Here is a 13,214-nt window from a genome sequence, read left to right as displayed (position 1 = left end):
TTTTTTTTTTTCCATCGGATCAGTCTCAGGTCGTCGCCTCTATCTCTCATCTGTTCCATCAAGGACGAATCACCCACTCACAAATCCAAAGATGTGAGAGAGAGAGAGTGAGAAGAGGGAAGATTGATGTATCGATAAGAGATCGGGCGGAAAGTCTGTTACAGCTTTTAATCTGGAATGCAGAAAAATATGGGCCGCCCTAATTAGACGGCGTGAGCCCAGATCTCCGTCTGCACATCTCCCAATTTGTCACCAGGATCCGACGCAGCTTGTTGACATGTGTAGGAGATGTCGCCGGTCATGCTAAAAAGCTGTTTGTGTCTCTGCTAGAGTGTTTGGATGTTTGTGCTTGGAGCTTTAACACACTCACACATGCACACGCACACACCCGCAAACACAGCCTGCCAAGTGTAAGGGTGTGTGGGTAAATCTTTTGGCAATGTGGCTGCCAGTGCAAAGCGATGATGAATGCTGATGGCAAAGAGCACGGCCAGTCTCTGAACCCGTCACACACACACACACACACACACACACACAATGATCAGATTCCCAAGTGCGTGTGGGCCAAATGGCATCGTTCCACTGGTAAATGCTAATGAGACCAGTGAAGCTTGTGGACTTGTGAAAGGATACCAAGAGCCAGGAGAGATGATGACAAGGGAACATAGATGGAATTGTTCATTGGTGTAAGACAACTCTCTGAGTTTCCTCACAAAATGTAGCGACTTTGTTTTTCGTTTCACATTGTTAAAATTGTTGTTCTTATGAGAAAGCAATGAAGGAAAGTTTCTGTCTTTATCTTTGACTGACCAAATCTCTAAATCCGTCAAATGATTGAGGAAAATATCTTTAGAAATATGACATGTGAAATCCTTCAATTGTGTGATTGACAAAACTGGTAGAAAACACGACTCAACACACTGCTCCAAATTCCCCCAATCAAATGTTTACTGAATAGACATAAAATATACTGTTGTCTGAAATTGTGGTTGATAAATGAGATATTTAAACTAGGTCCACATAAAGATGCCTGCTGATGTGTAAATGTAGTTAAAAGGTGATTGGTCAAATGGGCTAACCAAACCCAACCTCCAAGGTTTTGAAAAAGTGACATTTTCAATGCATTTTAAGGCTAAATTAAAAAGAGCTAAAGGACATACAATGATCAGATTCCCATGAATGACGATAAAAAAGATGTCCATGCATGTTGGGAGTTTGAAGGACAGGTGGTTTAAGAAGTGGTAATGCTAGCATATACCAAAGAAAACTATTACCTTTGTAAGCTATGCTGAAAGTGCAATCACACTCAGTACAGTATCATGGGAAATGTGACTCAGTACTCACAGCGTTCAATGCGGTCCTCTGGGCTGGAGGAAGTCTCTCGGTCTGACAGGAGGCCGGACATGGCGAAGATCTTTTTCCCGCTGTCCTCAACTGCTTTCAAGGCGCTGCTGGGCGAGCCTCCCGGAGGGATCTGGGTGCCGCCAAAGTCATACTCTTTCCCCTCGGCATCAGAGTAACGCAGGTGGGGTGAAGCCTCCGCATCCAGGCAGCCCTTGAGGCGCTTTGCCGGGGTGAATGCAGATTGATAACCGCCCGGTACCCCGTCGCGATCTTCCGGAGGCGAGGCGAAAGGCCTGAAGGCGCCCACACCGCTGTGGTTCAGCATGCTGATGGGCGAGCAGTCCAGGTTGGGCGGGGCGAACTGATGATGAAGGTGGAGAAGAGACGGAGGAAAGTCCCTGTTGGGAAATCCTGGTGGGACCGCGCCTTGGCGGTGATACATCGACGCAAAGGTGTACGAACCATTGTTGAACGGCAAATGGACATCCTTTTCGACAGAGACCGGGACGCCAAAGGGGCGAGGCTGCTGGCATGGAATCGAAGCGTCACGGGAAGCTTCAGCAGTAGAGGCCAACACCATGAGGGCTGGAGAAGCAAGAGGGTTTGGCAGATAGGAGGAGCTCTCCATCTTGAAGGCTGCCCGGTGGAGGTCCATGTCTGGGCGGTCGAAGGACGTTGTAAGGATTTTAGGAGGAGGAGGAAAGGATTCCTCCTTAGGGAAGCTGAAGACAATACTCGGTAGCCCTTTCAATGGGTCTGATAGGTCTAGGATGTTGACTGAAATGATTTTGTCTTTGAAGAAAATCTCTCAAGAAACTCAAATCATGAACTGTTTCAGCAGCCAATTTCACAAGGGAATGATTTGGCTCAGATCATTAAGGTAAATGCCACTGCGTGTGTCTGCTGGACCAGTCAGTTTTGTACACTAACGAGATGGAGGTTGTCTTCCAGAGCAAGAGCAGGTAAAATCTTCCCTCGCTTACAGGTGCTGGATGTGATGTTGAAGTCAAATGGTCCGAAAAGGGAGGACATCTGTGGATCGTCAAAGCTGGTTTCTCATCTTCTGGCAGTCAGCATCTGAGAAGATTAAGAAAAACATAATTTGGTCAAATTAGAAAGAAATCAAAATGCTTCACAAGTGTAGATTCAAAAGTTGGGTACCCAACTACCTAAAATCAAATTGCATGAACCCAGACACATTTTTGTCCTAATGCTATTCCTCAAAGAGGCATTACGCATTTTCAGCAACCAGACTGATGTCTGTAAGCAGAGAAAATGAAAGGACCACCCGGGGATAAAAAAAAAAAGTGTCCTCAAGTTGACACCGTTGATCCGATTGCACAAATCCTTCCTTTTTGAAAAAGATGGCGTGCAAACATTTCAAAACCCCACTTTGACTTTCTTCTTTTACACAAAAAAAACTTCTCCAAACCCTTCTCACATCACCTCTTTCTCTACGTTCTCCACATCTCGTCTCTTTCAAGTCGTTCTCATCTTGTCCTCACAACCCTCCTTATCAGACCATCTCCTCCTCCTCTTCATTTTCTTTCCATCCTCATCACCTCTTCTCATCTTTCCACCGCTATCTATTCTCCCTCATTCCTCGATGTCAGATCTTGGGTTTAAGCAGCTTATACCAACCATCTCCCAGGATGTTATTGGACCAGAACCACTTGTCTTAAGATAAGGGGACACACACACAGATCCACGCGTCGCCCCCACACCCACACATCTGATAAGAGCCTGTGTGACTCAATGTTCAGCTCAACAGCTGACTCAGTGGGGCGAATGCAGCCCCTCACTCTTGCGGGCTGTGTCGTCCTATCTCCCCATCTAACCACTTTTAATTCCCCCAATTTTTGCTATCTGTGCCCCCTTTCTTTTTGCATCTTTCCTGTCAATCTCTTCTCCTCTCATCCCTACATCTGTCCCTGATGTCTCCACCTTGGCCTCGTCTTTCTCCCCCGGGTGACTCAGATGGGCGATATCATATCGGCCTCTCCATCTGCCATCCACGAGTCAGAGGAAATCTGACTGAGTGAATAAATTAGCCGTACTTGACCCCACGACCCCCCCTGCACAAAGCATCCGAGGCAAGAGACCAGAATTTTCTCTCCCGGGGATTAGATTGTCGGAGGGTACGGTCGGTTGGAGGAACGCAGAGAGGAAGCCGATGAAATGCAAAATAGCATCTTAGAGATGTTTATCTTCATAGGGCAATTTAAAGGTGACTGCCTTGCTAAAAGTCCAATATGTTACATTTAAAGTGGGTAAAGATATCTGTCATACATGTGTGAGGAGATACTTTTTTGTGTGTAAAATTTTTCTGCTTACATGACAGGTCGCAAATGTATTAGTTAAACTGTTACAAGCAATGCCTAAAATAGATTTTATTACAAAGGTAAAAAATGTAGGGAAAAAAAAGTCAGGTTCGTTGCACAAAACAATGTGAACCTGCTGTCACCATGTTGCATCATCTGTGAATCAAGTAAGTCATTATTATTATTATGAACATGGACGTCATTCATTTAATCTTGACAACTTGTAGGCTCAATATTTGAGACTCTTATTTTGATGTAAAACAGAAAGCAGTTCTTCAACTGTCTTGTTGTGTTGATTGAACAAACTAAAAGAAATTGCTTTAAATGATCTGCAATTTTGCATTGATGTATCTTCATTATGTGCAAAGAAAAAATGCACCACTGAACTTCAGCCATGTAGTCTTTTCTTAAGCATCAGAGGTTCTGATTAGAACAAGTTTAAGTTTAGTAGTGGTAGATTAGTTTTAGCAGAAAGAAGAAAATGTCACTTTTTCTTGTGTGATTTTTGGATGACGCTCTATGTCCAAGTTTGACACTTTTTAATCTGAAGTACAAAAGGAAGAAGAAGTAATTGAGTTGTTGCCATGTCATTTTGACAGAGTTAGTAATTTGCCTGGCATCACTGCAGTTATATTTAAGAAAAATAACCAGTTAAAGTAATAGATAAGACAAAAGAGGTACATCAGCGATGTGAGGATATTGCTAACCAAAAGCAGCTAAAAAACTAAATCCGCTTCATAGCTTTTATTCAACAAAATGCCACATTTCACAGTTTATTATCGAGTCTACAATACGTTTGCTCGTATATTTTACAATTTCAATGCTATTTTGGCTTCATGAAGACCTAGAAGTAGAAAAGTATATCAACAAGTTGAATTGGACAAGATAGAGTCTTAGTTTTCATCAAATTTCATCTTTGTCTCGTGTTACAGATTTAGCTGTCATAACTCTGGCAATGTGTGCTTGTCTAAACACACAGCAAACTTTACCTCACACAGCATCGAGTGGTGCAGTGAGCTGCTCTGGTTGAGCTTCAAAGCTTCACCGACTACCATCCGACATCAAAGGAGGAGCTCCCTGGGAAATGAAAGAAGAAGAAGAAACGTATTTTTTAGCTATCAGCTGTCCAAAACAGTCAATTTTCAAATCAATTTTCAAATCTGATCTAGGACTTGGCATGGTCCTGTACCTCCCACACAAAGACACACGCCCACACGGAAAACAATGCTGTAGAGAGCGGGGAGAAATAGAGAGAAAGGGAAAAAAACGTGCTCCAGGGAAGAGAGGAGGAGATGGTGAGATGTTTTACATTACCACAAGTGTACAGCGGACGCGTGTGGAGTGAGAACAGCTTACGATAACACACCTCTGGTCTGGAACGATGCCACGGAGTCACATTACACATCTCTCATCCTAATTCACCAGCAACATCAGTGCACTTTTTTCCCCCCTCTCCATTGTTGGTCACGCCAAAAGTAGCACCTTCTAACTTTAATCCTAGTAAAAATTATTTCTTTTAACCACTCTTCTGTTACTTTCCTGTCCAGTTTATACGCTCTCTTTTCTACCGTTTCTCAGCTGGCTTTCACTCTGTTCCCTCTGTGTATCGGTACATGCGTTCCCTTGAACCACCTTTAGAAAAGGAGGCTAGCTGAGGTGTTAATATACATGGGAGATGGGGGAGGGGGGCAACACACTGATGAGCACAGAGATATTCCAATTTTATCATCATTACTCCCAACAAGCCAAGGGGGTGGCGAGTGAAGGAGCCACTAAGTGAAGGAGCCAATCCAATAAGAGGAGAACGGATGTTTCCTCACAGGCCGCAACACGCAAGGAGAGAAAGGGGAGGTGGAATCTAACCAAAGGATGGGAGAAGACGGAGACGAAGTGAGGAAATGAGAGAAGAATAAAAGACAGTCTCGTGATGGTTTTTTTTTTTTTGTTCCACTGATCAATGTACGCCGACAATAAAAACACAGATAGGGAAAGAGAAATAGATTTCCAGCTCAGGATTTCAGAACGTCCAGAGTGTTTTAGAAAGTGCAAATGAAGAAACAAGTGTAAAGTCTGCTTTGTTTATATTTGTGCTGATGACATCACACGAGGCACAAGAACTGAGCTAACTAGCTGACGTTTGCAAACACACTAGGGTGACTTGCAGTGGATTCTCAGCATGCAAATAAAAACAAGCTAATTGACAAACTCAAAGGATGCACCACCAGCTGCAAATTCATGGAATCCTTTTTTTTTAGTTTATTTTGTAGGGTAGACTCCATCTTGATTAGATAATAATTAAAAACTCTACATTTTAACCCAATGTATTTTAAGCCTGGTGGGCCACTAGGCTTTACTTGTGCCCCCACCAGGCTAAGCATCGCTTATTTATTTAAGTCTTTTTAAAATGTTTGCATTTTTTAAGACTTTATAGTTGGTGTTCAGGTGTTAATCTTCAAATCTTTCAATAATACATAATTATCAAGTGATATTTTCACATTTCCTGTCAATTTTAAACATTTTGTAGCTCAAAAACACGACAGACTGTTGGATGAATGACTGTCCTAGCACAAACCACCGGGCTTGGCAAGTTTTCTGGGGGAAACCTTGATGACATATTGCTCTACAGTACATTGTTAGCTTAATTGATTGCACAGAAAAGTCATGAGTAAGGAAAGTATCTTTAAGGAAATAAAGAAGGGAAAACAATAAGTTATGAGAGAAAACAAGAAGGGGGAATATGCTGATGTATAATCAGAGCTAAAGGCTACAAATATTGTCTCTATGATCCAAGATGGCTGCCCTGTTCCTTGGTGGTATACCAACCATGATCCTGACCCAACCTTACATCTAACCAGGGGTGGAAAATATTCAAAGAAAAAATTACCGGCCACACATTTCACCAGCGACTATTTTTTTCTTTTGAATACAAACCCCATCAGTACAAGCAAATTGTATAAAACATCTGATTTATTCTTAACTCTATGAAAACTGATTTATTGACAATAAGTTTACCATACATATATTTACCACGGCACGTATACAAACTAATTTAACATAAACCATGGATATCTTAACAAAGGTGTGGTGCAATAAGTTCACTTGAAGTAATTACTAACAGCAAACTTTAACTACACAACCCTAACATTCCAGCAATCATGTCCTATGTTGAACATTTCCACATTTTGGCTTCAACTCCCCCAGTTAGTATTTACTGAAGATGTATCTAGTCATTTTCAAACATTTTTAAATGGTATCAACAGCTGTTTTCTAATTCTTCTATTGGTTTTCCCTTACTTATTACGTTTTCTATTGAAATACACAATTTTTCTTATTACTGAAATATCTCAGAACGTGTTCATTATAGATTGCACATCATTCCTGTGTTATCTCAGTGTTTTTCAGACCGCCTCCTGCTAGCTTAAGTAGCGCCATTTCAGCTAACCAGAGTCCGAGAAAAGTGAGCGGATACGAGACGGGGTAGGTCAGAAAAACTACGACAAGCTAAAAAGCACATAAGCCTGTTAAGAAAAATGTGCCAAACTAACCGATATGTTTACCGCACAAACTTTGACCGCTGGAGCAGATTCAGTAGCGGAGATGGAGGGAGGAATTGGTGATTCATTATCGTCAGAGAAGGATGAGAGAGAGAGACGTGACGACTGAGGAAGCTGCTGCTGCTGCCCGGTAAAAATGAGAGGAAATCTTCATGAAGACGAGAGCGTTTCATGCAGGGAGGAGACCAGGTGTGTGAGAGTGAGTCAGGGAGGGGAAGCTACACTAGAGGGGAGGGGCGGGCTAGGGAGAACCGAGGGACTTCATTGGATAAGCCTAATGTCCGTCAATGAAATCAACCAATGGGCTGTCGCGGTCGATAAAAATATTTAATATAATTTTTTATATTGTTTTGTTAAATTATGACAGAGTAGGGCCGCCAGATATTGACAGTAAATTCATCAGTCTGTAAATCAGACGGTCAGTCCTTCCCTGGATATAAGTTCACTGAAAGCAGCATTTTTTTTTTTTTCTGTTCAAATTGTCAACCAGCCACGGTGACGCGTGCGTCGCTCCAATTTACACGCCACTTCATACTTTTACCCGCATTTGGCCAGTGGCGGGTGCTAATTTACACCCCTGCGTCTAATCCCAAAACAGCACTTCTTCTTATTATGAGCCCCAGACATTGGGAACCTGTAAGAAGCCGAGGTTTCTCACAATGTGGCATTTGTTGGTAAAATGGGAGTTATAATGTGAGAAATGCCAAAACACACATACGGACATATTACACGCATTCAACTATAACACCACTGACTATTATTTTCCTATCAGTAGAGCAGGTGTCAAACATTCCCTTATGTGTAATTTAAAGTGCAATCGCCCACACTTGTAATATCTCCCTAATAGAAGTGTCAAACGGATGTTAATGGAGAGTGATGCACGTTTCTTTTTTTTTTTTCCAACCTTATTTCCAGGACAACAATCATAATTCCAGGCGACGTACACCTATGCATATCATCAATATACGAGTGCAATTACTTCCTATGCAAACACGCCGAACCTCAGCCGGATGCCACTTACAATCACATTTACCACCCCGTGATACCGCCCACGCATTGTCTGACACCGGGGCCGCGCGCGTTTTGTAATAGGAAATGTCACGAGGGAACATTTACCACGGTGTCATTATTTGATTACAGTGTGCAGAAATGATGCAGTTGTCAGCGCGATATTAAACACAGAGAAGCAAGAGAGAGGGTCTTCTCGCGTCAAATTTGCACTTTAAGTGACAACGTGGTGCAAGCCGACGAAATTGCAGTGTCAACAACAATGTGCTTTAGCATCGACGTTTGGAGGAGAGCTTCCGGTTTAAAATACAGTTACCGTAAGGACAAGGATTCCTTGACAAACATAAATGAGATTTTAAAAAATAAAAAAAATTGTCATAGAATGTTATTTGATTGTAAGACAAATCAGGTGTGAAATTTAAAGGGCACTGAGGATTCAACACTTCAAGTCAAACAAAATGAAATGTACTTTCATTCATCTCTCAGATAATGCAACACTCTTCCTTTTTATCAAACTAGAAAGGAAAATTGGGTCCAAAAAGCTACACCGTCTCTTCTTCTTAAAAATATCCCTTCTGTCGACTGTTGTCGAAATAGCTTCTTTTTTTCTTCTTCTTCTTCTTCTTAGCAGCACTGCTTTGAGTGTCTAACTGATGCATTTTATGGCAACACAAAGACGAAACATGTCATGTCAAGTTTTCCAGAGTGTCTGCTGAGTTTCGGAGAGGAACGAGGAGAGAGCATCCAATTTTTTGCCATAAAAACGTCTTGTCAGCTTTGACTGCTGCGCCCGTGTGTGTGTGTGTGTGTGTGTGTGTGTGTGTGTGTGTGTGTGTGTGTGTGTGTGTGTGTGTGTGTGTGTGTGTGTGTGTGTGTGTGTGTGTGTGTGTGTGTGTGTGTGAGTCGGAAAGTAAAGCAGCCGAGGAGCTGAGGGTTTTTCTTTTCTTTTAGTGGAGATGGAGAGAAAACTAGGCAGTCTTAAAAAAAAAATAAAAAAAATACGTGGGCCAATCTAAATGTGAGTGTGAGTTAGAGTGTTCACGATTCCAGCTCTCTGGGTATATTTAGAGAATGTTGACAAGCGTGAAAGTGCCACTCTTGCATTTTATTACATGTCAGGGCAAGCTATGTCAGTCCTCTTAACTGCCTGGTGAAGACGCAAACACCCACAAACAAACAAACAAACAAACAAAAAAGAAAAAAAAAAGAGAGATTTAGAGCTAAAAACATTGTCGCAAAGATCAGGCCTCAAAAGTAGAAATCATAAAAACAGAAGCAACCAAAACCAACTGGTGAAGCAAACTACAGTAATTGTGCTACTTGCTGGTTTGTCTTTAAGCTCGACCAAAAAAATTTTGGCTTATTTTTTCTTATAAGTTGCATTTTTATTATTACTATATCAGTTCAATTTTCAAAAGTGTATTTGAAAACACACTAGCGAATGCTCACTCCTAAAATTGGCACCAATTATTATAGAGAGGGAAAAAAAAACATTAAAAAGAAAGTAAACTCTCTTTGAACATCAGCGGTAACCTGAGCGAGGCAATTGTTCCCACCCATCGATACAGGAAGGCGATTTCAAAACGAGCTCAAGTCTATCACTCTATCTGCGTGAATGATTAGAACGGGAAGTGGAAACATTTTAGAGCCTCTGGCAGTCTTCAAAGGACTGGAAGTCTCAGCAAATTTACCTCAAGAAACTGCAGAGAAACCAAGCTGCATCGAGACTCTACAGGCCTCTAAAGTTTGCCTGTTGAAACATAACATGACAGCACATTTCCCAAAAAGACCAAGCGAGGGAAAGTGTGTTCTATATGTATAGAAAATAATATGGATGAAGTTATATGGATGGACCCCACACACCTTCTGGAACAATGTCGTTTGGATAGATGAGAAAAAGTATAGATAGATGGCAATTAAGCACAACATAAAGTTTGCTAAGGATCTGGTCCTTAGCCAGGTTTGCGAGGATTTGGTCTGGTTTTGAAGACATACCGTGTTGGCACCTTGCAGTTATTAAGAATGCTGCCATCTCTCTCTGCATCGCCTTACAAAAGGACCAAACCTGAGCTTTACTGAACCGTAGAAGAACTGGCAAAACTGAAGCAACTTGAGAAAGAAAGTTGCTCAAATTTCCTGCACAAAGATGTGAAAAGTTGATAAAATCATAAAGGAGTCTGTTCTGCTAAAGTTGGTTCGATGAGAATGGAATCCTGGTGTTTACTTTCATGAATAGCGTTCCCATTTCTGCTAGATTTTTGCTCTGTAAATGACAAAGTTTGCAATCTGCAGACCAGACTGAAAACATGCCTTCAGACCCAAAACACAAAGTCACCACTCCTATTTAAAAACCCTGTAAGAATCAAAATGTCTGCCGTCATGACGCAAGCACAAGCAAGGGGATGCACATCGTATTTTGCATTTTGGGCCTTTTTATCTTTCTTTCTTTTCAGCAAAATGGAAAAGTCCTGACCTGCAGACAGGTCCGTTCTGTATTCCAGACGGTCTGCAATTCTTGTGCCCGTGCGAGAGAGAGAGAGAGAGAGAGAGAGAGAGAGAGAGAGAGAGCATGTGTGTTTGCTGATGTCCGAAGCAACAGTCGATACTATTGAAATCTACTCATTCATGACTGGCCATGAGGCGAAGCTCAAATGTCCTTGTGAATAAGAATCACAGCCATTTGTCTCTCCGCTCTCTTCCTCCTCCTTTCGCATATTATTTGTCATTGTCTTAACTTTCAGTTGTTAGAAGGAAGAAGAAAAAAAAAACAAAAACGCAATATTGTCTCGAAATGCCTTTCGAATATCTAATCTCGCGTTTCCTTCCTCTGCGTTTTCTCCTCTCCGATATGAGATCCGTAACCATGTTATTCGTCGACAGCTGCTGCTCCACAACAACCGAGACAAATATCACTGGAAGATTTGATAAGAGGCAAACAAACACATCACAGTGAGGCGGACGATGACGCTCGGGGAATATTCTAGAGCAGAAAAAAAGAGAAATCAATAATGATCGGATAAGCTTGAATTCAGTTCACTGAAAACAAACACGTTTGGTGGGGATGTTTTATTTAAGCAGGCCGCGTTTTTTTATTGATGGATTTCATCGAATGCTCCCGCAAAGAACAAAAAAAAGAAATAAATAAGATTTATTGCTTAAGTTTCACTTCGACTTCAGAGATAAAGTCGCGGCCAGCAGAGACAAAATCGCTTTTGGAAGAAAAAAAAAACAATCCCGACGTGTGGTGGGGATTTTTGCACTTTTTAAAAACTTTTTTAGTAGCATGGTATTCACTAGGAAGGCTCGCTTGAGCGGGGCCAGCTAATTCCTGGTTCCAGACAGGGCTTAGCTGTTCCATTGCTCATAAATGCCTACCTTCAAAGTGTATTTCTGGCCCACTGGTAAACCAGATCTATTCCTTTTGTTATACTTTCAGTTGGCTCCCAGGCACCAATATTAAGTAGCTTTCTTTTCTTTTTCTGTTTTTTTATTCGTCTCCTGTGAAGTGCAACATTAGAGCTGACCTGAAGTTAAACAGGGCCCAAGGCAGATTAAGATTTGTTTTTTTTAAATCTGTTGGTAAATTTCCTAAAACTTACACAGTGTGATTAATGCAACATAACTTAAGTCCAGAGTTCATCTATCAATTATTATTATTATTATTATTATTATTATTATTATTATTATTATTATTATTATTATTATTATTATTATTGACAATTCTAAGGTGGGTTTAATATCAGAAAATGAAAAAACATACAGAATTTTTTCGTATCTGGATCCCTAGGCATGGGATGGGACGAGACGCGTTCCTGCCACTGATGAGTTTGTTGCATGGTTTGTGTCATTTCAACCGTGAACATTTTCGCCTCTTCCGTTTGCGACACATATGTCTTACCCTGTGCTCTCCTTGTCCCACTCACCCCAGACCAGCAGGGGCCCCCCTAGGCAACTGAATGCAACATTTATCCTTTGTTTCAGCTCATGTGTTTAGCATGTAGAGAATTGCAGACTTTCTTAATCTTCAATTATACAAACCTGCCCTGACATGGGCAGGTTTGTATAATTCTAATACGATCTAAAATCTACTTTAAATTGATTAATATTCCCTCATACATACCAGTAGATAAACATTTGACTGACAGGGAGACCGAGATTTTGATCTTCTCTGTCAGAGTGTGAGTATGTGTGTGTGGTACCAGCTGCCCTTGTATGAGTCTTTATTACTGTGCTGGGTTGTACAACAGCAGTCTCTAATCTAGCCGGCTGGCAGGCAGGCGGCAGGCCGGCCAGTCATTACAGCAAGCTGCATGCAAGTCAATTAGATGCAGTTTAACAAGGAAAAACTGTTGCCAGGTAAAAAAAAAAAAGAAAAGAAAAAAAACAGTTTTCACTCACTGATTTCTGCTGTAGTAATCCTCTTTTGTAGAGTTTATGATGGCGATTTAAAACAGAGGAAAACTTATTGTAGTTTTTGTGTGGGTGTCCTGTCCTGGCAGGAAAGGCAGCAGTGGGGGTGGGTCTGGTTTGCCATTCAATGTTGGTGGCCTTCAGAGATGGCCCAACAACAACATCTGTAGAAGCCGTTTTGAAAATCAGAAAGCGATTACCGGGACATGAGGGTGGAAATAAAAGTGAAACAAAGGGATGATGTCGACGGACTTGGATTTTTTTTTTGGGGGGGTGGGCCCAATTTTGCGAGGGTGTAACGCGAGTGTCAGCCGGCGTGTGGCGGACAGTGCGACGGGATGTTTTCCTGCAGGTACGCGTGTCCATTTACACGCTGATCAGCCTGCCCCCCACACCCCCCACTCCCCTTCCATATCAGCCTCGCTTCCTGCCCGCATGACTTACAGGCCGCACAGAGAAAGATTATAACCAGGCAGATAGCGCCTGTGTGCAATCGATGAGAGCAAATGCACCAACAGTGTCTTCTGGGGAGGTGTGTAGAAGGATGTGAGTTGCTGGTTTGGGGGTGGGGGGGTTG

General features: G+C 41.9%; 1 protein-coding gene across 5 annotated transcripts in view; it reads right to left on the bottom strand.

Annotated features, from left to right (window-relative positions):
- Positions 1-13,214, bottom strand: part of rnf220a (ring finger protein 220a) — a 186,748-nt gene that overhangs the window by 166,581 nt on the left and 6,953 nt on the right. For 4 of the 5 annotated variants that reach the window (XM_081598661.1, XM_081598659.1, XM_081598664.1 and 1 more), the window contains exons 2-3: positions 4,655-4,742; positions 1,345-2,421 (exon numbers count right to left, since the gene is read on the bottom strand). In XM_081598661.1, coding sequence (XP_081454787.1) covers positions 1,345-1,999 — 655 coding nt within the window. In that variant the 5' untranslated portion in view covers positions 2,000-2,421; positions 4,655-4,742. Of the gene's footprint in view, positions 1-1,344; positions 2,422-4,654; positions 4,743-7,210; positions 7,420-13,214 lie in introns of those variants that run through there. The other variant, XM_081598660.1, reaches the window with a different exon arrangement.

The sequence above is a fragment of the Poecilia reticulata genome, chromosome 17 (assembly GCF_904066995.2).
Source record: "Poecilia reticulata chromosome 17, P_reticulata-male-v2, whole genome shotgun sequence".
In the NCBI taxonomy this organism is placed as follows: domain Eukaryota; kingdom Metazoa; phylum Chordata; class Actinopteri; order Cyprinodontiformes; family Poeciliidae; genus Poecilia; species Poecilia reticulata.
Note: the sequence above shows the minus strand (reverse complement) of the source record. Positions and strands in the feature narration are given on the sequence as shown.